This window comes from Neophocaena asiaeorientalis, unplaced genomic scaffold (genome assembly GCF_003031525.2).
Source record: "Neophocaena asiaeorientalis asiaeorientalis breed wild unplaced genomic scaffold, Neophocaena_asiaeorientalis_V1.1 scaffold331, whole genome shotgun sequence".
In the NCBI taxonomy this organism is placed as follows: Eukaryota; Metazoa; Chordata; class Mammalia; order Artiodactyla; family Phocoenidae; genus Neophocaena; species Neophocaena asiaeorientalis.
This window is the reverse complement of record NW_020172138.1, coordinates 247,415-271,843: the sequence shown is the minus strand read 5'-3', so window position 1 is coordinate 271,843 and position 24,429 is coordinate 247,415. Positions and strand designations below refer to the sequence as shown.

Genomic DNA, 24,429 nt, shown 5'->3' with positions numbered 1-24,429 from the left:
GAATAACAAAGTGCTACATAAGGAAAAATAAAAGTAAAATATAATGCTTTGAAAGAAATTGTTGTAGAATAAATTACATTTTAAATCAGAGTAATTGACAGCCTTACATGAAACATCTGGGCTGCTGTTTAGAGTGGCTTTTAAAACATATAGCCAGCTAAAGCAGGGAGAGAGCAGAAAGCAAGGAAAGGGCGCTGGACTAGCTCTGAGATGTGGGCACTGCCTTCTCTTCTCTGTGCTTCAGTCTTCTCATTAATAAAGTTGGAGCAGATAATCTTTCTTGGATCTTCAAAAAAAAACAAAATCTCAAGGTTCCTTCTGATCATGAACAATACAGCAGACACCATTCCGTAAGAGAGCATACTCTTCTCTGATTGGGAATTATTCCTGTAGTCACAACTAGGCTTCTCCTATCCTGTTCATCAGTTGACACACTCCTGAAACAAGGAAGCGTCCTCACCAGACAATAGCAGAACTATAAAAATGTTCAGGCATTTAGGAGGTTCTTTTAATGCCTAATAATCATATGAAAAGTGACAAAGACACTGACACAAGCTATTAACAAGTCAAAATAAAAGGAGTGTTTTTGATCTCTTTTGTGATTTGAAATGTGGAAAATCCTTTGCTTTTTGTTAAACCTTTGGGGTGAACATCTCCCCTCACAAAAGATACATCATACTTTATTCCTACATACTTCAGATGTTGGGATTAGTAAGTTTCCTGAAATTTGAGGGCACTTGGGGATTAATACCTTGTGTTAAATTTGGGATCAGTGGTGTCACAAATGACAGTGCTGTACAAGTGCACCTAATGCTGCTTCTGAATTGAAGATATTCTCTCCTCCAGATTTGCCTTTTTTGTTCTATGTTTAACACTGGGTATTATATTCTCTGTGAAGGGTGTAATAACTTCCACAAGATGGCTAAATTTCTTCTTAAATTACTAAAATTTATGGCTTTCACATTAGTAAACAATTTGCAAGGTTTTCTCATTACCTCAAAGATGAAAGACTATATATACAGCAATTAGCATTATTCTGGAAATAATGCCTAAAATTTATTAGTTTCATTCTCTTCTTTTCATATCATATACTGCCAAATGTTTAACTAAGAAATAAATGAGATCTAATACCCACCTATAGTTCAATGAATAATAATAAGCCAGTCTCACAGATGTAGAGAACTAACATATGGACACCAAAGTGAGAAAGTGGAGGCGGGGGTGGTGGTGGTGTGATGAACTGGGAGATTGGGATTGACATGTATACACTGATGTGTATAAAATAGATAACTGATAAGAACCTGCTGTATAAAAAAATAAAATAAAATTCAAAATAACATAAAATAAAATAATAAGCCAGTCTCAGGCTAGCTTAGCTATTGATCGTCTGGTTCTTTAGTTCCTAGACTACACTGAGATGATGTGTCTTCACTGGGTTAAGATTTACCATTATGGCCTCTCTCTGTATTTTGCATTTTCTTTAAATTACGAGGAAATGTCGTTCAATATGAAGACCCTCCTTTCTTTAGTTTAAGAGAAAACTAGCCTCTTGCATATAAGTTTGAGTTTTCTACCATGAAAAACAAAGATTTCATTTGTTTTAGCAGCAAGAAAATTTAGAATCAAATTTGTTGTCCAAGCTTTGCTGAGTTGCCTGAAATCATGTACTTCTGTGCTTTTTTAAATGTTAAATATCTTCTTTAAAGGCTTTGTATTTTGTAGGCCTCTTCATACCCTTTTAAGAGACAGCAAGATACAAATTTCAAAAATAAAAATACAGGGGCTTCCTTGGTGGTGCAGTGGTTGAGGGTCCGCCTGCTGATGCAGGGGACGCGGGTTGGTGCCCCGGTCTGGGAGGATCCCGCATGCTGCGGAGCGGCTGGGCCCGTGAGCCGTGGACGCTGGGCCTGCGCATCCGGTCCCAAAAAAAAAAAAAAAAAAAAAAAAATACAGTTACAAGTGACTAGTTAAGCATATTGTATTATTTTCTACTATAGATGTTAAAGAGGATTTAATAGTTTTTTTTAATGGATATAATTTTACATAGAAAATATGATAATTTTCCTTTCATTAAGAATGAGATCACAGTTATTATTTTATTAAGGATTTACTGAATATTGTCTGGTGTGTTACCTACTAAAATGCCTTTTCAGCTACTGAAAGAATTTAGCTACCTAATCTGGCTCTGGTTCATTAGTTCATTGAATACTACATTCGGTAAGTCTTGGTAAGTCTTTTTACCTTCCCAAGTTATATTTTTAAAACAGGAAATTATGCTGACTTTAAAAAAACTTAAATCAAGACAATACTATTTGTAGGCTTTCCTATCTTCTGGATAGTATATACTTTTTTAAAAATAAAAAATGTGATATAATAAGCATTTTGAAGGAGTATTATACATGTATCATGTTTAAGGTCACAGTTTTCATTAATCTGAGAAAACATACAGATGTGATACTTTAAAAAAATCAATGAAATCCAGTGAAACTTTAATTTCTCATTTCATTGAGAATTTAACTACAAAAAATATTAAAAATGAGAATTTATCTTTTAGTTATAATTCAATAAATGGATTCCTTTCCATATATATCTTAAGATCGAAAATCTCAGTGCCATAAATAACATGATTGAAGAATCATGTAACAATGTATATTTTAATATCAGATTTGTGTAGTGATTTAGAACAATAAATATCACACAGTGAAAAATTTATCATAAACTAAATGCAATAACAAGAGGAAACAAACGCTTATGTACACATTACCAAGGTCTTTACAATAAATTATAGTGTACAGTTCCATCACAGCATATTTGTATACAAAGTCACTAATGCAAACACTGAAAGAAATCTGTCATGTAGCTCTTTAATCTTGATTTAATAAAGTTTGTACAGTATCAAATAATATCAAAAGTCTAAAAAAACACAATGAGTTTTTATATCATGTTTATAAATTATTGTTTATATACCATTAAAAAAAAATAAGGTCAAAAGTGCAGTTTAAAAAAAAGTGGAAATTGTTATTCTTGGTAAGAACTAGAAAAACGTACTGTCCCAAGTAAGAAGCAATCTAAAGGCTTATACAGTTTCTTAGGCATTTTCCTTTAACTCTCAAACAACCTTGGTTACCATATCCTACAAGAAAACCAATACAAAGGGAGTAAAATAATCTTTTTATAAAAATAATACAAAACACAGATTTAGTAATGAGAAACACTGGAAATAAATATAATGATAGGCCTCCCCCAAAATGCAGTAAATGACTTTTTGCTCACAGGAATGAATGGGCTATCACTGAATGTAATAAAACTTGGGAAATTTCAAAGCATTTCTAAAAATTTTAATCTTTGTCAAGTTTTTAGGTATAACTGGCAATGGTGCATACATCCCAGGATTATGAAACTTTTTCGTATAACTAAGACAAAATATGACTTAAAGGTGCTAAATCATATCACAGAAAATAAAGACTAAGGATCCAGTAATTAAAAGGCAGCAGTATAGAAACTAGTCAAGAAGAAACAGATGGACAAAACACAACTCTGTGTCTTAATTGGCACTTATCACAGTAACTAGTTATATTTTGACAAATTCTAGAACAAATGCCTATATTGAAATACGTGTGATACATGAACCACTTATATAAGAAACTGAAAGGGTAAAATTACTGGCTTACAAAACAAATTAAATTTAGAGAAAAGAAAAAAATAAAAGGAATGTGAAGAAAAATCTTACTTTTAAACATTGTGGGATCAAAACATTGACAGAGCTGTATCAATCAGGAGCGGTCTTCCTGCTGCTAAGACCCGCAGGCAGCTGAGCCTGGCGCAACACCACCCCTCATCTCTCCAAATGCTACTATGTAACTGGTGCTTTGTTTGTAGGACACTGAGCAATAGAGGCTTATTTTTTGTTTTTTACTGAATGGAGTAAGTTCCCAGGTTGGGTTAACATATATAACTGCCTGAGATAATAAAAACTTCACCATTAATTAGGTTAATGGGAAATGAAGATCTTCCTGGCTCTGACAGGAGAAAAGGGTTGGCTGCTGAAATCAGTATGGGTGCTCTGTAGGCTACATACGTACATACTTAATAATTAATGTCACCTTCAGTAGAAGATTAAAAATCGATGGATATGGATGCTTGTGCAGAATCTTCCCGCCCTCTGACATAAATTTCACAGGGAATCTCTTCCATTACTCTGTCTTCTAGGGCCTGTTCAGGGCACTCGTGTGCCTGCTTGAAAGTGTAGCTACTCTTTTTGAAGGTGCTATTAAATGTTTTCATTGGCTGCGGTTGTGCAAAATCATTTCGGAAGGGAAGTTCCATGGAACTGAGGTTGGTCCTGCTTTGTTTGATGCTGGGTGCCTGCGATCCACAGTGATGGTCGTGGATGCACCGCGACGCCGTGGAGGAGCACCGCGCCTTCTGGTAGCTGTCCAGTTCCTCCGACAGGTCGGCCAGGTCCGCAGACATCTCCTTGTCTCTCAGTGAAAACAGTTCATAATGAGGAGGATCAAACACTTCTTGGAATCCAGTTTTATTAAAAGCAGTTTTGCAAGCCATGACCTTTTTTCGAGGCTGTTTCACTTGTACTAAAATAGAAATAATGAGAAGGACCAAGACAATCCCTGACGTTATGCCAATAATTGTTCCGTGAGTTTTAGTGATTTGTTCAAACAGTCCTGCTTTTTTCTTTTCTGCAGAAAAGAGAAAGAAAAACGATGAGGCTTTTAAAATTCGTTCATGAGTCCTGTCACAAATTGGTAAAGTATTTTTAAGTAAAGCAGAACACTTCTGTATTCTTTTTCAAATACAACACAGAAAATGCAATTTAAAATTAGGTTTTTAAACAAAATAATCCCATTACGACTTCTGGTTAAACTAACCAATCGTAACGCAGCTAGACAGACTACGAAAAAGGAAAAGGACTTGGTTCTTTACTCAGAAGGTACATGAATACATAGCTTGCAGATCAAAGTAATACATGAGTACAGAAAACGCCAAAACAAAATACCCTTGTTCTATCAAGTTTAGCTTTCTGTTCTATGGTAGTTTTGAGTATACCCATAGTTTTTCTACTGATGGCCATAAGCAAGAGAGAACGAAAATGATCTGACTAACCCACTCAGGTATGTTATCATGGTCTACTGTTTTTGAATGATTACCTGAAAATACTTTCTCTCAAATACTTAAGATAGCCATATCAGATTACATTAACTTTCCATAGTAAGATATTTATTGAACTCTTGGGAGAATAAAAGGGAGATAAACTTTAGTACTGAAACAGTGATTTGATAACCAGTTTGTAGACATTCAACTAGTATTACCACAAGCCATATTTATCTTCCAGGGAGTATATACTGGAAATATAGTATAGGAAATTCATGGAATAAAAAAAGCAGTCCTTATAATGATTCTGTTTTTACATTGTAAGACTGAATCCATCAGTTGATTTTTATTAAATAGTATTTTCATTTAATTTAAAAAATAAGAATACTCTAGGTTACAATCTAAATTATTATGAGAATAAGGTATCTTTACAATAGAAATGACCAAGAAAATAAGGGCAGGAAATACCATGATTGACTTTTGAACAACTTTAAGGTAAAAAACATAGTCTATAAAAAAAATGCTTTTGGTGAGAATAAATATTTTTCTTCACTTTTACCACATCCCAGAGGTCTACGATCCATTAAGGAGAACATTTATTTTATATGTGTTTATTCCAGCCAAAGCAGTTATGCCAAGCACAGTTGTAGAAAAAGACATTCTAATTTTTTCTTAATGAAAGGCAATGGATACTCCTCTCTCAAAAAGGCTGGCCTTTGCCAGTAGACTCACCTTTACAATGATTTTCATCCCAAGGGTATGCACAGTTTTGAACCCCATTACAGACTAAAGAATTATTGATGCACATGTTGCTATGGCAAAAGAAAGTGCTGCCTGTGCAGGGAGCTGTAGGAAAAAAGGAAACTTTGTTGCTAAGAACTGAAAGCATACAGATTACAACTCATCCTGATTTATTTTACATTTACTCTTATAAAGTCAATAACTTACCTCAAAGGCTTTTTTGTGAACACACTCTGTACTACACAAACAATAAGACAAAGGCCAATATTCTCTGTTGCTGACTCATGTAAACCTGAACTTAGTTTGGGCACCAAAAGACTGTTTTTAGTGTAATGACAATATGAATATACGGTCATCCCTTGGTATCTGAGGGGGATTGGTTCCAGAACCCACTGCAGACACCAAAACGTGCAGATGCTCATGTCCCATAGTAGGCCTCTCCATATCCAGTTCCTCATCTGTAGATTCAACCAACCATAGATCATGTAGTACTGTAGTATTTGCTACTGAAAAAAATCCACGTATAAGTGGACCGGCACAGTTCAAACCTCTGTTACTCAGGGGTCAACTGTATTTCCCATGGTTCTTATGAAACCAGTATATAGCCCGGTATATATATATATATATATATTTTTTTTTGGCTGTGTTGGGTCTTTGTTGCTGTGCATGGGCTTTATCTAGCTGTGGCGAGCAAGGGCTACTCTTCTTTGCGGTGTGCAGGCTTCTCATTGTGGTGGCTTCTCTTGTGGAGCACGGGCTCTAGGCGCTCAGGCTTCAGTAGTTGCGGCACGTGGGCTCAGTAGTTGTGGCTTGTGGGCTATAGAGTGCAGGCTCAGTAGTTGTGGCGCACAGGCTTAGTTGCTCCATGGCATGTGGGATCTTCCCAGACCAGGGCTCGAACCCGTGTCCCCTGTACTGGCAGGTGGATTCTCAACCACCGCGCCATAGCCTGGTACAGTTTTTCAAAAAGTTAAAAGAAAATGTTAGCAAAGACGTGGAGACACTGAACCCTTGTGCATTGCTGGTAGAAATGTAAAATGGTGCAGCTGCTGTGGCAAATAGTATGGCAGTTCCTCAAAAGTTCATATAGGTTACCATAAGCTCCAGCAATTCTCCTTCTAGGTATATACTCTTAAGAATTGAAGGCAGAGACTCGAACAGATACTTGCTGTTCATAGCAGCATTATACACAAGAGCCAAAAGGTTAAAGCAACCCAAATGTCTGTTGACGGATGAATGGATCACCACAGACAAAAAGGAAAAAAAGCACTCTTTGGAATTTCAAAAAAAAATGTTTTAAACAGTACAGATATATGGAATATATGCCATTGAATTTCATATTTGATATAATTCTTAAAAAAACCTTAATGGTCTCAAAGCTCATCATAAGGACAATAAGTATTAGTTACATACATAAGCTGTTAGATTAAGGATAGAAAAGCCAATGAAGATGTATGGTGGTATTTTATTCAAGTACAAAATTAGCTAGTGTACCCACTTCTGTTGTGTCATATATATCATAAAATCATATTACACAAATGTGTGTACTTTAAAATAGAACAAGTGTCCTAGAGAACGTATAACATTTTTGAATTCCTCATTTCTAAAAACTGGAGTTTTGTTTTTTGTTTATATATCATACCATAATTCTATTATATACTATATCATATTACATGTTGAATTCTTATTTTACCTATTTTATCCAGTTCACAAATGGGGATACAGGGAAGAGAAGCTATTTTCAAGACAGGGTGAGTGAAGATATAAACAGCACTGTGGCTTCTAGGTATTCTGATTTTCTGAGTGAAACTATCATCAGCTCTTAACGTTTATCAACAGAACATTATATGACAGTACTTTGATGGCTCTTCATAGTTCCAAAAGTGGCAAAAAAGACAGGTTTTCTGTAGTGTTTCTTATTGATTGAACAGTGAGTGGAAAATACCCTTAGTTTTTTATCATAGAGTTCTTTTTTTTTTTTTTTTTTCGGTACGCGGGCCTCTCACTGTTGTGGCCTCTCCCGTTGAAGAGCACAGGCTCCGGACGCGCAGGCTCAGCGGCCACGGCTCACGGGCCCAGGGGCTCCGCGGCACGTGGGATCTTCCCGGACCGGGGCACGAACCCGTGTCCCCTGCATCGGCAGGCGTACTCTCAACCACTGCGCCACCAGGGAAGCCCCCATAGAGTTCTTTATAACTGTTCTCCACATTATTTAAAGCAATTAGAGAGCAGCACTGATATTGTCAGATTTCGTTTTGCAGAAATGTGAAGTATATTTAAAATTACAAATGTATTAAGCTTTATGGATTTTCAAAGGACAAGCATAGCTGTTTATAATGAGAATCAATGTATGAGTTATTGACATGGGTTGCTAATGACATGCTTCAATTCAAAACTATATAAAATGGCTGAATTATAAGTCTTTATAAATAAGGGACAAAGGTAACAGCAAAAATACTGCTGTTATGAACTACCTTCTACTTACAGCCTGAGGACTTTCTCCTTTCCCCTTTACTCACTATGGGTCATGGTGTGGGAGAGAAGAGGGGGTTAGGATTTTAGCTTCCCTCTACTTCTGATGAGATGTGGCAATGATGGTGAAAGATGGTTCTCTCCTTCAATTAGGTCTGCAGGGGACCCGTAGGGCAGTATGTCACTGAAAATCACACTATGGATTTATTCTAACAAAAATATCTTCTGCTGCTTTCACAGTTCTAGTCCTGGAAATTACTTTCCTAAAACCATTCCCTTTCTTAAAGAGTGAGGTATGTATTAGTATTCAGTGCTTGGGAAGAAGTCAAACATATCCTGGTCGCTATTCTGTATCATTCATTTTAGCCAAGTTATACTATTTTAGTCACATCTGCAATCTACAATGAATAGAAATGAAGCGAATCTCTCACGTAGAATTAGTCCATTTATATAAACCTCCTCATAAATATTTTCATGGATGGATTAATAATAATTACAAATCATTAACATTTTAGAGAACAAAAGAGTTTAACAATTTGAATTAATAAGCATGTAAAAATGTACTGTTTGGAGCTCTCAAATGTGCTTATCAAATGGACGTTCTTAAACTGGGACTTTTGTTTTATAAAAATTCACAAAATCCTTTATTTTGATCACACACTTTTTTTGGAGGGGAGGTTTTCTTTTTCTTCTTGGGTAATAAAGCTACATTTAGGATATGGAGCTAAGTCTACTGCAGCCTTCAATTAGTCTGACCTTTAGTGACTAGTGTAAAGATATCACTTGAAGGAGGCTTGTCACCTGTTCACTTATCAGATTTGTATTAAAGAGAAATCATTAGTGTTTATAGAGAAAACAGCTAAAACACGTTAGAGAAGAATTTTACATATAAGTTTAGACCACTGCCAAAATAAATATTATGTGAGTTAAGGATGTGAACAAGTAGCCGTATTTAAAAGTCTTTAAAAATAAACTGGTGGAATTAATTCTGCTGATAGTTTACTTAACCTAATATATCTGTGCAAAAAGTTAACGCAGCAGGACCAAGGCTGCTACCTTTAGAAGGGTCTGTGTGCAAGGCTGGCCCTTAGCTGGCATCTGGGAACTTGGCTTTCCTCTATTACCTGACTGATAAGGTGGTTCACGGTGCCTAGAGTTTGTGTTAACAATGTCATCTATGCCAAATACTTGCTTTCCTTCTGTGAATCTAGAATTTCGGTATACGCAAGGCAGACAGTGCCGATGTGAACAGCCCCCAATATAAAACCTTGGGTGCTGAATCTCTAAATGGGCTTTTCTGGGCAGAAACATTTTACATATTACTGCATTTTCTGGTTGCTGGAGAAATGAACATACTCAGTGTGCCCCACTTGGGAAGGAGAGAGCATAATGAAGCCTGTGAAAGGACTTCTCCAGATTCAGACAATCTTTTTCCCTTACCGATCCTTTCAGTGTAATGATCTTCGCTGTTAGGACGAATGTACTTTGGGCCTAGCAAATCACCCATCATGCGGGTGGTGTTGGGGAGCCCTGAAACAATATCCAAAATGTTATCATTTTCACATGTAATCAATATAAAACATTATTAATGAGATAGTTTACATTCTTTATTTCATACCAAGTCTTTGAACTCTGGGATCTATTTTTGTAATTATAGCACATTTCAATGTAGACTGGCTGCATTGTTAAGTGCTCACCAGCTACATGTGGCTGATGGACCCTGTACTGGACAGCATGGGTAGTACAGATGTTGGGAGTAAATGTACTGAGGAAAAAGTAAGAAGGCTAAAAGGCTTTCTTGCTAACTGCATCTTTGTATCAAGCACTGATTTGAATTATTTGAAACAGTAAAACAGCCTTTGTAGGGTTGTTTCTTATTTTTCAAGTTTGAAAAGTTTTCAAAATAAAACAATTTTTAGAAACAAACTGAGGTTATATCTATAGATCGATAAAAAGCAACAGCACAGTCTACTTGTGGCAAATACCACTGCTGAACTCTTGACATTTCCCAATGCTCGAGGAATTCACTACACCCAAAATAACTCAACACTTTCTTTTATCCATTCAGTTTTCATTTTCCAAGTCAGTCGGGCCCCAGAAAGTGACTGTCACTTTGCATCCTTGTGGAGTCTGTCTCCACAACTCTTCTTTCTCCTCACTGTCACTTCTTTGGTTCAGACCTTCCTGGTTTCCCACCTCAATCATGGAAGTAACCTCCTAAGTAGCCTCCATGCCCCAATAAAAGTACAGCTCTGATTATATCTTTTTGTAGTATAACATGCTTCAAAACTCCCCAATGCCTGTCTAAATAAAGCCTTTAGTTTAAAGGCCTTCAAATTCTAGCTTTAATCTACCCTTCCCAGTTCATTTCTCTCTGTTCTCCTTTCCACTATTTCTTGTGGGCCAAATTAACTCTGATTCTATACCTTTTTCATTATAGTACCTCTGTTGGAATAATAACCTCAATTAACATTTCTACCTTCTAAAAGCTACCTACCCTCAAGGATAAACCCAAAGGACCTTCCTTCAAGGACTACTTTCTTCATAAACAATGCTGCCCACTAGAAGTAACTTTGATATTTAATAAGAAAGCACTTTGTTTTCTGTCTTAAATGGTCTTTGTCATAGTCAATCCTGTATTTACTTCATTTGCATATATGCCACCTCACTTAAGTGACTGTAAGATCCTTTAGGACAGGGACTGTATCATCCATTTTTGTATCTTTATAGCAAACACTTCATATTGTAAAAGTTAAATAAATGAATGGAAGGCAGGTAGGAAGACTGGTTGGCTAAAATTAACTTCATAACCCAACTGACCATCTGGCAATTCAAAAAGATCTTTAAAATTAAAAATAGAAGAGTTCAGCTACAGTAAAGACTGTATATGGTCACATACAACCATGATTTTAATATAGAATCCAAGGAATAATAATATAATACTTTGAAATTATAAGTAAAGGGTAAAATTAGTAATTCCCAAATTTCTCAAGAAAAATATCTGATAATATCTTACTGTTATACTGAAATATTTACTAACTTTGGATTTGCAAAAATCATATAGCTTACCATTATACCATACTCATCAGTCAGGACATAAAAGCTAAAACATTTGTCTCATGAGGACAATAGATATTATATACCACTTATTTTTTCAAATATATGTGATGGGAACATACACATGCAAGTGTATCCAGGAAGTCTGGGTGAGTCCTTAAATGGTAGTTTTTTTCATATAGGAGATGACTGTGAGGAAAGGAACCCATTAAACAGGCTAATCAGCCCTACCCAAATGTAGATTAAAGTTAAGGGCCATTCAAAACCAAGTCAAAAACATGATGGTGTAAAAGCAGTTTTTTGTCAAGCTAATGCAATATGATCTGCACTTACAATAAGCAAAATCAACAAAATAATTATTAGGAAATACTGACAAGTCACTTGTACTTTTATAGGAGAGACAAAAGCAGTGAACCATTTTGCCTTGTGAGGATTTGTTCACTTGAATTACCAGGAGTTTAAGGGAAGAATTCTAAAATCTGTTCTCAAAGTTTCTCCACTTATAAGCTGGGTCAGTGTGTCTACACATGAGCTACAACATCCTTTAATATGAAAAAGTTCCCACATGCTCATAAAACAGTAAAGATACCTTTAAAGACTTAGGCAATCAGAAAAAGACAAAATCCCCATTGTAACCACAAGGAAGATGTCTAAAGGATATGCACAGAAGGAAATCTAAATGTGTCACTACAAAAAATCAACCAAGCACAAAAGAAGGCTGTGATGAAGGAAATAGGCATAACAAAGCTGTTAAGACATATAGAAATCAAACAGCAAAATTGCAGAAGTCCTTCCTTATTAGTAATTACTTTAAATGTAAATGGATTAAACTCTCCATTCAAAAGGCAGAGATTAGCAGAAAAGATTAAAAAAACCAAGATCCAACTATATGATATTCTATAAGAGATTCACTTTAGATCCAGAGACATAATTAAGTTGAAAGTAAAAGGATGGAGAAAGATATTCCATACATATAGTTACCAAAAGAGAGCTGGGCTGGTGATACAAATATAGGCACATGTTGGAGATATTGCTGGTTTGGCTACAGGCTACTACAATGAAGCAGGTATTCAAGTACTCACATGAATTTTTTTGTTTCCTAGTGCATATAAAAGTTACATTTACATTTTACTGTAGTCTGTTAAGTGCACAAGTAGCATTATATCTAAAAAACACAATGTACATACCTTAATTAAAAAACACTTTATTGCTAAAAAATGCTAACCACCATCTGAGCAAGTCTTTTTGCAATAGTAACATCAAAGATCACTGATGACCATAACAAATGCAATAATAATGAAAATATTTGAATATTGTGAGAATTATCAAAACATGACAGAGAGAAACAAAGTGAGCAAATGTTAGAAAAATGGTGCCAATAGACTTGTTCAACACAGGGTTGCCACAAACCTTCAATTTGTGAAAAATACAGTACCTATAAAGTGCAATAAAGTGCCGTGCAATAAAACAAGGTATGCCTATTATCAGACAAAAACAGACTTTAAGTCAAAACCGTTACAAGTGACAAAGGACACTGTACATTGATAAAAGGGTCAATTCACCAAGAAGATATAATAATTATAAATGTATATGGGCCAAAAATCAGAGTCCCAAAATATAAGAAGCAAACATTGTTAGAATTTAAGGGAAAATTAGACAGTTCTATGATAACAGTTGGAGACATCAATACTCCACTTTCAATAATGAATAAAACTACACAGAAGATCAGTAAGGATGGAATTCCCTGGTGGTCCAGTGGTTAGGACTCCGCACTCTCACTGCCAAGGGCCTGGGTTCAATCCCTGGTCGGGGAACTAAGATCCCACAAGCCAAGCAGGATGGCAAAAAAAAAAAAAGACCAGTAAGGAAATAAAGGACTTGAACAATACATAAACCAATTGGACCTAACAGACATGTATAGAAAACCCCACCCAACAAAGAAAATCTTAATTGTAAAAGATGGACATAATACAAAATGTCTTTTCCAATAACAATGAAATGAAATCCCACAAGCCAAGCAGGATGGCAAAAAAAAAAAAAGACCAGTAAGGAAATAAAGGACTTGAACAATACATAAACCAATTGGACCTAACAGACATGTATAGAAAACCCCACCCAACAACAACAGAATATATTTTTCTCAAGTGCGCACCAAACATTCTCCAGGACAGACCATGTTAGACCACAAAAAAAAAAAAAAAAGAAAATCTTAATTGTAAAAGATGGACATAATACAAAATGTCTTTTCCAATAACAATGAAATGAAACTAGAAATTAATAACAGAAGGAAAACTGGAAAATTCAAATATGTGGAAAATAAACTACACACTCTTAACCAACCAATAGGTCAAAGAATATATCACAAGGGAAATTAGAAAACACCTTGAGACAAATGAAAATGAAAACACAACATACCAAAACTTACAGGAAGCAGCAAAAGCAGTGCTAAGAAGGAAATTTATAGCTATAAATGCCTACACTAAAAAAAGGAGACAAAAAAGGGAGAAAGACCTCAAATCAATAACTTAAAGAACTAGAAAAACAAGAGCAAACTAAATTAAAAGTTCCATGCCTTTGTCAGAAGCATTAAAATAATAAAGATTAGAGCAGAGATAAATAAAACAGCGGAAAAAAGACACCAGAGAAAATAAAAACCACCAAACTTGGTTCTTTGAAAAGATCAACAAAATAGGCAGAAAAAGAGATTAAAAAGACTCAAATTACTAAAATCAGACATGTAAGTTGGGACATTAGTGTACATTTTACACATATACAAAGGATTAGAAAAGAATACTAAGAACAATTTGTATACCAAAAAAAAAAAAGGCTAACCTAGATGAAACAAATTCCTAGAAACACACAAACTACTGAAACTGAACAAAAAGAAAAGAATCTCAATAGATCTCTAACTAGCAAGGAGACTGAATCAGTAATCAAAAACCTTTCAACAAAGAAAAGCCCTGGACCAGATGGCTTCTCTGGTGAATTCTACCAGACACATTAGAAAAATTAACACCAATCCTCAAACTCTTCCAAAAAGTTGGAGGAGAGATCACTTCTTACTCACTTATTGGCCAGCATTACTCTGATATCAAAGCCAGACAAAGATACTAGAAGAAAATAAAACTGTAGACCAATATCCCTTATGAATATCAATGCAAAAATACTCAACAAAATACTGGCACTGAATTCAGCAACATTTTAATATGATAACCAAGTGGGATATAAGGATGGTTCAACATACAAAAATCAATCAATGTAATACACTGCAATAACAGAATGAAGGGGAAAAATCCACATGATCGTCTCAAGTGAATCAGAAAAAGCATTTGACAAAACTGAACACCATTTCATGATAAAAACACTCAATAAAGTAGGAATAGAAGAACACTTCTTCAACATGATAAAGGCTATATATGAAAACCCCACAGCTAGTAACATACTCAATGGTGAAAGGTTGAAAGCTATCTCCCTAAGATTAGGAACAAGACAAAAATGTCCACTTTCACTTCTATTCAATATAGTGTACTAGAAGTGTTAGCCAGAACAATTAGGCAAGAAAAGGAAATAAAAAGCATCCAAATTGGAAATTGGAAATCCAAATGATAAAGTTATCTCCATTTGCAGATGATATGATCTTACAAGTAGAAAACCCTAAAAGACCACACACACACACACACACACACACATACACAGATTCAGAGCACATAAACTAATTTAGCAAAGTTGTAGGATACAAAATCAACAAAAATTAGTTACATCTCTACACACTAACAAGGAACAAATGGAACATTTACAACACATTGAAAAGAAGAAAATTCTTAGGAATAAATTTAACCAGGGAGATATAAGATGTACGATGAAAAGTACAAAATGTTGCTAAAAGAAATTAAAGAAGACAAATAAATGGGAAGACATCCTGGGTTCATGGATTGAAGACTTAATATTGTTAAGACGACAGTACTACTCAAAGCAATCCACAGATTCATTGTGATTCCCATCAAAATTCCAAAAGTATTTTTTGCAGAATAGAAAAACTTATTCTAAGATTCATGGAATCTCAAAGGACACTGAATAGTCAAAACAGTCTTGAAAAAGAACAAATTTGGAAGACTCTTCCTAATTTCAAAACTTACTACAAAGCTACAGTAATCAAAACAGGTGGTACTGGCATTAGAATAGACAAATAGACCAACGGAATAAAGAGCCCCTCAAATAAACCCTCACATATTTACAGTCAATTGATTTTTGACAAGGATAACAAGACTATTAAAAGGGGAAAGAACAGTCTTTTCAAGAAATGGTCCTGGGAAAACTGTATATTCACATGCAAAAGAATGAAGCTGGGCCCTTATCTTATACCATATTTAAAAATTAACATGAAATGGATCAAAGTCCTAAATGTAAGAGTGAAAACTATAAAGCTTTTAAAAGAAAACATAGAGAAAAGGAGTGATGTCAGCAAGATGATGGTGCAAGTGCTCCCTTTGTCTCTCCCCTTCAGTCTACAACCAGTAAAACATCCATAACTCAACTCTGCCCAATAGACCAGGATGCTGGTGAATTGCAGACATCTGTATATGTAAAGGTGGGTGGACTGGAACACAAAGAGGAGGCAGCACTCAGGGAACAGCAGAGTCACTGCCTGTGATCTCTGCCACTTTGTTTCTATGGCTGAGCCTGCAACCCGAGAACCTGGTAGCGGCAGGGGAGGCGGCCATACAACACCAGCCTCCTGGCTGCAGTGGTACCTGCAGCCACAGGGAACCAAAGTTACTGGGACCTGCAATCCCAGCTCCCTTCTTCCCCTCCCCCTACTCCCATGGTATCAGAGCCTGCAACTCAGTAGACCCTGGACGTGGTGGAGGTGCCCGCAATCTCAGTGCCCCAGGTGGCGATGCCAACAGCAGCAAGGCACCAACAACCCTGGAGGCACAAGCGATGACAATAAAGATGACAACGAACAAAGTGCCGATCCTCAAATGTATAACCGGAGGCAGCTCCAGTAAAAGAAACCAAAAACTTGTGTTATAGTGCCACCTACTGGAAAACTAAAGAAAGGCCTCAAATTACTAACCTGTTGAACCCTTAGAATCAAGTGGGGCGGGGGGCGGGGTCCAGTGGGTAAGGCTCTGCACTCCCAATGCAGGAGGCCCGGGTTTGATCCCTGGTCAGGGAGCTGGATCCTGCATGCACACTGCAACTCGGAGTCCGCATGCCTCAACTAAGAAGTCCGCAAAAAAGCCTGCATGCCGCAACTAAAAGATCCCACATGCAGCAACGAGGGTCCTGCGTGCTGCAACTAAGACCCGGTGCAGCCTAAATAAATAAATATTAAAAAAAAAAAAAAGAATCAAGTCGGGGGGGAAAAAGCTTTGTTACTTCAAATGTGCGATCAGAGGAACAACTCATCAAGCACAATGACGAATCACGGTAACACCATATCACAAAAAGAAAACGAAAGTCCTCCAGAAACCAAACTTAAAGTATCAAAATAATGTGATCTGACAGAGGATCCAAATTAGCCGTCACAAAGAAACTCAACCAGCTACAAGAAAACTCAGAAAGGCAGCTCAATGTACTCAGGAATAAACTTAATGAACAGAGGTAATACTGTATCAAAGTGACTGAAACGCTAAAAAAAACCAAACAGAAATTCTGGAGTTGAAGAACTTAATAAATCAGATGAAGAAAGCACTGGAAAGAGAGCAGACCATATGGAAGCTCGAAGATAGAAATCTAGAAATGAAACAGGTAGAAAAGGAGAGAATTAAGACCAAAAAACGAGGAAATTCTATGAGACCTATCTCACTCTATTAGGAAGGGCAACTAATGGGTATCCCAGAAGGAGAAGGCGTCAGAGAGTTTATTTAAATAATAGCTGAGAACTTCCCAAACCTGGGGAAGGAACTGTACATACAAGTCCATGAAGCTAAGAGAACATCTAATTACCTCAATACAGAAAGATCTTCTCCAAGACACATTATATTAAAACTGTTGAAACTCAATGACAAAGAAAGAATTTTAAAGGCAGCCAAAGGGAAAAAAAGATGGTAACCTACAAAGGAACCCCCATTAAGCAAGCTATCAGCAGATTTCTCAGTAGAAACTCTACAGGCCAGGAGGGTGTTATGACCCACTCAAAATATTGAAAGACAAAAACTGTCAGCCAAGAATAGTCTTTCTAGCAAAATTATCATTCAGATATGAAGGAGAAATATAGGCTTTTCCCCAGACAAACAAAACCTAAGGGAGTTGATCAACTCTAGACATGCTTTACAAAAATGTTGAAAGGAACTCTTCTACCTGAAATGAAAAGGCAAAAGTATACAAAACTTTGAGTAAGGTGATAGACAGAATCAGAAAATTGCAACTCTGTATCAGAATAGGTTGTTAAACACTTGATCATAACATAAGGCTTAAAGGAAAAAAAACTGTAAAAATAACTATAGCTACTTCAATTTGGTAACAAACTCACAACATAAAAAGAAATAATTGGGACATCTAAAACACAAAAGGGGAGAAGGAAAAGGTCAGGACTCATATAGGCAAATGAAAACAAGATGTTATCAACAGAAAAAAAGTATTTTAACTATGTGATATTTTATACAAACCTTATAGGAACAACAAAACATAAAAACAGAGGAAACTGAGAAAACATACTAGAAAATGACCAAACTGAAATAGCAGACAGAAACACAAGGAAAAAACCCACAATGGAGACACAGACCAACCAGAAAACAAAAAATAAAATGGCAGTACTATGTCCTGATTTATCAATAATCACCCTAAATGTAAATGGACTGAATTCACCAATCAAAAAGCACAGAGTGGCTGGACGAATTAAAAAGCAAGACCCAACGATATGCTGCCTCCAGGAGACTCACTCAGCTTTAAAGACAAACATAGGCTCAAAGTGAAGGGATAGAAGATGATACTCCAAGCAAATGACAGCCATGGAAATCAGGTGTAGCCATACTCATATCAGATAAAACAGACTTCAAGCCAAAAAAGGTAACAAGACACAAAGATGGACATTATATAATGATAAAGGGGACAATTCATCAAGATGTAAGTTATTCATATATATGCTAACATAGGAGCACCAAATTATATAAAGCAATTAACAGAGCTAAAGGGAGAAACTGACAGCAACACCATAATAGGGGATTTTAACACCTCACATACATCAAAGGATAGGTCATCCAGACAAAAAGTCAACAAGGAAAAGTACACGTAAATGAAAAGTTAGACCAGAAGGACTTGATAGATTTGTACAAAACATTCTATCCAAATGCATTCTTCTCAAGTGCACATGAAATATTCTCAAGGATAGACCATATGCTGGGACACAAACAAATCTCAGCAAATTTAAGAGTGAAATCATATCAAGTATCTTTTCTGAGCACAACACTATGAAATTAGATATCAACCAGAAGAAGAAAGCTGGAAAAATCATAAATTTGTGAAGAACAAATGCTACTGAACAAGATCAGCAAAAAAAAATCAAAGGAAAAATTTAAAAATACCTGAAAATAAGTGAAAATGAAAATATGACATACCAAATCTATAGGGATGCAGCAAAAGCAATACTAAGAGGGAAGGTTATAGTGATACAGGCCTGCCCTGAGAAACATGAAAAATCTCAAATAAATCTAAACTTACATCTAAAGGAACTAGAAAAAGAAGAATGACCAAAGCCCAAAGTCAGTAGAAGGAAAGAACTAATGAAGATCAAGGCAGAAATAAGTGAAACAGAGACCAAAAAGACAATAGAAAAGATCAATGAAACTAACAGCTTGTCTTTTGAAAAGATAAAATTGACAAACTGTTTGCTAGACTACGAAAAAAAGAGAGAAGACTCTGATAAAATGAGAAATAACAAGGATACCACAGAAATATAAAGGATTGTAAGAGAATATTATGAATAGCTGTATGACAACAAATTGGACAACCTAGAAGAAACGGACAAATTCTTAGAATATCCAACCTTCCAAGACTGAACCATAAAGAAATAGAAAATTTTAATAGACTCATCTCCAGTAAAGTGGTTGAAACAGTAAACAAAAATTCCCCCAAAACAGAAGTCCAGGACGAGACGGCTTTACAATGTGAATTCTACCAATCATTCAAAGATTTAATACCTATCTCTCAATCTCTTCTAACAAATTAAAGAAGAGGGAATACTTCCTACTCATTCTACTAGGTCAGCATTACCCTGATATCAAAACCAGGCAAGGACACCACAAAAAAATTATAGGTTCATCTCTGATGAACACAGATGCAAAAATACTCAATAAAATATTAGCAAACCATACATTAAAAGGATCATATACCATGATCAAGTGGGATTTACCCTAGGGATGCATCCATAAATTAATCAATGTGATACACCTCATGAACAAAATGAAGGATAAAAACCATGATTATCTCAATAGATGAAGAAGCATCTGACAAGATTTAATACCCATTTATGACAAAAATCTCTCAATAAAATAGGTACAGAAGGCATGTACCGAAAACATAATAAAGGCCATATATGACAAATGCACATCTAACATCATGCTCAATGATGAAAACTTAAAGCTACTCCTCTAATATCAGGAACAAGGCAAGGATGCCCAATCTCGCTACTCTTATTCAACATAGTATTGGAAGTCCTAGCCAGAGCAATTAGTCAAGAAAAAGAAATAAAAGGTACCCATATTGGAAAAGAAGAGGTAAAACTGTAACTATTTGTGGATGACATTATTTTATATATAGAATACTCCAAAAAATTCACTAGGGACTTCCCTGGTGGCACAGTGGTTAAGAATCCACCTGCCAATGCAGGGGACATGGGTTCGAGCCCTGGTCTGGGAAGATCCCACATGCCGTAGAGCAACTAAGCCCGTGCACCGCAACTACTGAGCCTGCACTCTAGAGCCCATGAGCCACAACTACTGAGCCCACGCGCCACAACTACTGAAACCCGCATGCCCTAGAGCCCATGCACTGCAACTACTGAGGCCCGTGCACTCTAGAGCCCATAAGTCACAACTACTGAGCCCATATGCTCTAGGGCCCATGTGCCACAACTACTGAGCCCGCATGCTGCAACTACTGAAGCCTGTGTGCCTAGAGTCCATGCTCCGCAACAAGGGAAGCCACGGCAATAAGTCCATGCACCTCAACGAAGAGTAGCCCCTGCTCACTGCAACTAGAGAAAGCCCACATACAGCAACGAAGGCCCAATGCAGCCAAACAAATAAATAAATAAAATTCAGGGACTTCCCTGGTGGCACAGGGATTAAGACTCCACGCTCCCAAGCATGGGGCCTGCGTTCGATCCCTGGTCAGGGAACTAGATCCCACATGCATGCTGCAACTAAGGAGCTGGCAAGCCACAACTAAGACCCAGTGCAATCAAATAAAAAAATATATATTTTTAAAAATTCACCAAAAACTTTTGGAAATAATAAATGAATACAGTGAAGTTTCAGGGTATAAAATTAATATTCAACCATCTGGTGCATTTCTATACACTAATAACAAACTAACAGAGCAGTTAAGAAAAGAATCCCATTTACAATCACAACAAAAAGAATATAATACTTAAGCGTAAACTTAACTAAGGAGGTGTAAGACCTCTACAGTGAAAACCATAAGACCTGTTGAAAGAAACTGAAGACACAAATAAATGGAAATATACTCTGTGCTCATGGACTGGAAGAATTAATATTGTTAAAATGTCCACATTACATAAAGCAAGCTACAGATTCACTGCAATCCCTATCAAATGCCCCAAGAACATTTTCACAGAAACGGAACAAAAAATTCTAAAATTTATATGGAAACATAGAAGACCCTGAATAGTCAAAGCTATGCTGAGAAAAAAGAACAACTGGAGGTATCACACTCCCTGATTTCAAATTATATTACAAAGCTGTAGTATTCAAAATAGCATGTTACTTGTAGAAAACAGACACAGAGATTAATGGAACAGAACTGAGAGCCCAGAAATAAACCCACACATATACGAACAAGTAATTTACAACAAAGAAGCAAAGACCACACAATGGAGAAAGAATAGGCTCTTCAATAAATGGCACTGGGTAAACTGGACAGCCATATGCAAAAGAATGAAACTAGACCACTACCTCACACCACACACACAAATCAACTCCAAATGGATTAAATACTTGAATGTAAGACCTGAAACCATAAAACTCCTTGATGAAAATAAGCAGTACACTCTTTGATCCTGGTCTTAGCAACGTTTTTCTGGATATGTCTCCTCAGGCAAGGGAAATAAAAGCAAAAATATAAAGTGAGGGCTTCCCTGGTGGTGCAGTGGTTGAGAGTCCGCCTGCTGATGCAGGGGACACGGGTTCGTGCCCCGGTCCAGGAGGATCCCACATGCCGCGGAGCGGCTGGGCCCGTGAGCCATGGCTGCTGAGCCTGCGCGTCTGGAGCCTGTGCTCCGCGATGGGAGAGGCCACAGCAGTGAGGGGCCCGCGTACCTTAAAAAAATAAAAATAAAAATAAATAAATATATAAAGTGAGACTAAATCAAACTAAAAAGCTTTTGTACAGGAGAGAAAACCATCAACAACATGAAAATACAACTTACTGAATAGAAGATATTTGCAAATCATATATCCAAGAAGGGGTTAATATCCAAAATAATAGAAATAACTCATACAACTCAACAAAAAACAAACAACTGGATTTAAAAAATGGGCAGAGGTATTGAACAGACATTTTCTCAAAGAAGATATACAAATGGCCAACAGGCACATGAAAAAATGCTCAACATTACTAATTATTAGGGAAATGCAAATCAAAACAATGAGATATCACTCACACCAATCAGAATGGCTATTATCAAAAAGACAAGAGATAATAAATGTTACAGAGGATGTGAAGAAAAGGGAACCCTCATACAGTGTTGGAAGAAATGTAAATTGTTGCAGCCATTATGGAAAAAAGTATGGAGATTTGTCAAAAAATTAAGAACCAGAACTACCATATGATCCAGCTATTCCACTTCTGGGTATTTATCCAAAGAATAAGACTAATTTGAAAAGATTTATGCACCTGTGTTCATCACGTCATTATTTACAATAGCCAAGATATGGAAAGAACCTAAAGCCCTACTGATGGATGAATGGATAAAGAAGATGTGGTATATATATATATTTGCATTTGCAACAACATGGATAGACCTTGAGGGTATTATGCTAAGTGAAATAAGTCAGATGAAGAAAGACAAATACCATATGATTTCACTCATATGTGGATTAAAAACAAAGAAACAAAGAAACACACAAAGAACAGATCAAACCAAACCAAACCAAAACCACAGATACAGAGAACAGAGTAGTAGTTAATGGGGGGTGGGGAGGGCAAATGGGTAAAGGGGGTCAACTGTATGGTGACAGATGCAAACTAAACTTTGGTGCTGAGCATGCTGTAGGGTATACAGAAATCAAAATATAACACTGTACACATGAAACATATGTTATAAATCAATAAAAAAATTGTTACCAAATTAAAAAACATAGAGGAAAAGCTTCATAACGTTGTCTTTGGCAATGATTTCTGGATTATGACACTCAAAGCACAGACAAAAAAAGAAAAAATAGACAAACTACATCAAACTTTTGTATCTCAAAGTACACAATCAAGACAGTGAAAAGATAATGCACAGAATGTGAAAAAATACTTGCTAATCATGTATCTGATGAGAGATTAATAATCAGAATACATAAAGAACTTCTACAACTTAACAAAAAAAACCCACCAAGTCAAAAACTGAGTAAAGGACTAAATACAGGCATACCACACTTCCAGACCACCACAATAAAACAAATATTGCAATAAAGCAAGTTATATTAAGTTTTTGGTTTCCCACTGCATATAAAAGTTATTTTTACACTATGCTGTATTATACTATGTAATAGCGTTATGTCTAAGAAAACAATGTACATACCTTAATTAGAAATATTTTATTGCTAAAAAATGTTAATCTGATCCTTTAGCAAGTCATAATCTTTTGGCAACAGTAACATCAAAGATCACTGATCACAGATCACCATAATAAACATAATAATGAAAGTTTGTAATGTTATGAGAATTACTAAAATGTAACACAGAAACAAACATGAAGTGAGAAAATGCTGTTGAAAAAATGGCATTGATAGACTTGCTCAACGCAGGGTACCCACAGACCTTCAACGTGTAGAAACTGTAGTATCTGTGAAGTGCAATAAAATGATGTATGCCTGTAGACATTTCACCAAAGAAGGTATACAAGTGGCCAAGAAGCGTGAAAAGATGCTCAACATCACTCATCATTAGGGAAATACAAATTGGAATCACAATGAAAAAAAAAAATCACACTTTATAGCCATTAGGATGGTTATTATCAAAAAAATAAAGTTTTGGTGAGGATGGGGACCAACCCTGCTGCATTGCTGGAGGGAATGTAAAATGGCACAGCTGTGAAAACGGTTGGTGGTCCTTAAAAATTTAAATATAGAATATCCATATGATCTAGCAATTCTACTTCTAGGCATAGTATATACAGCAAAGAACTGAAAGCAGAGACTCAAAGAGGTAACTGTATACTAATGTTCACAGCAGCTTTATTCATAATAGCCTAAAAGTAGAAACAACTCAATTGTTCATCAACAGATGAAAGGATAAACAAAAATGTGGTATTATACGCATATGGAATATTATTCAGCCTTGAAAAGGACTGAAATTATTAGAAACGTTATGCTAAGTAAAATAAGTCAGATACAAAAGGACAAATATTCCATTTATATGAGGTACCCAGAATAGGGAAATTCATGGAGATAGAAAGCAGACTAGAGGTTACCTGGGGGTGGGGGAATAGGGGCATGGGAATTATTATTTAATGGGTATGGAGTTTCAATTTGGGATGTTACATAAGTTCCAGAGATGAATAGCTGTGATGGTTGTATGATGTTGTGAATGTACTTAGTGCCACTGAATTGTACACTTAAAAATGGCTGAGGGTACATTTTATCATAACTTAAAAAA

At 36.1% G+C, this 24,429-nt stretch overlaps 1 protein-coding gene across 1 annotated transcript in view; it reads right to left on the bottom strand.

The window, feature by feature from the left end:
• Positions 1 to 4,116: 4,116 nt before the first annotated feature.
• Positions 4,117 to 24,429, bottom strand: part of NETO2 (neuropilin and tolloid like 2) — a 66,563-nt gene continuing 46,250 nt past the window's right edge. The window contains exons 9-10 of the mRNA XM_024752014.1: positions 5,842 to 5,955; positions 4,117 to 4,697 (exon numbers count right to left, since the gene is read on the bottom strand). Coding sequence (XP_024607782.1) covers positions 4,117 to 4,697; positions 5,842 to 5,955 — 695 coding nt within the window. The remainder of the gene's footprint in view (positions 4,698 to 5,841; positions 5,956 to 24,429) is intronic.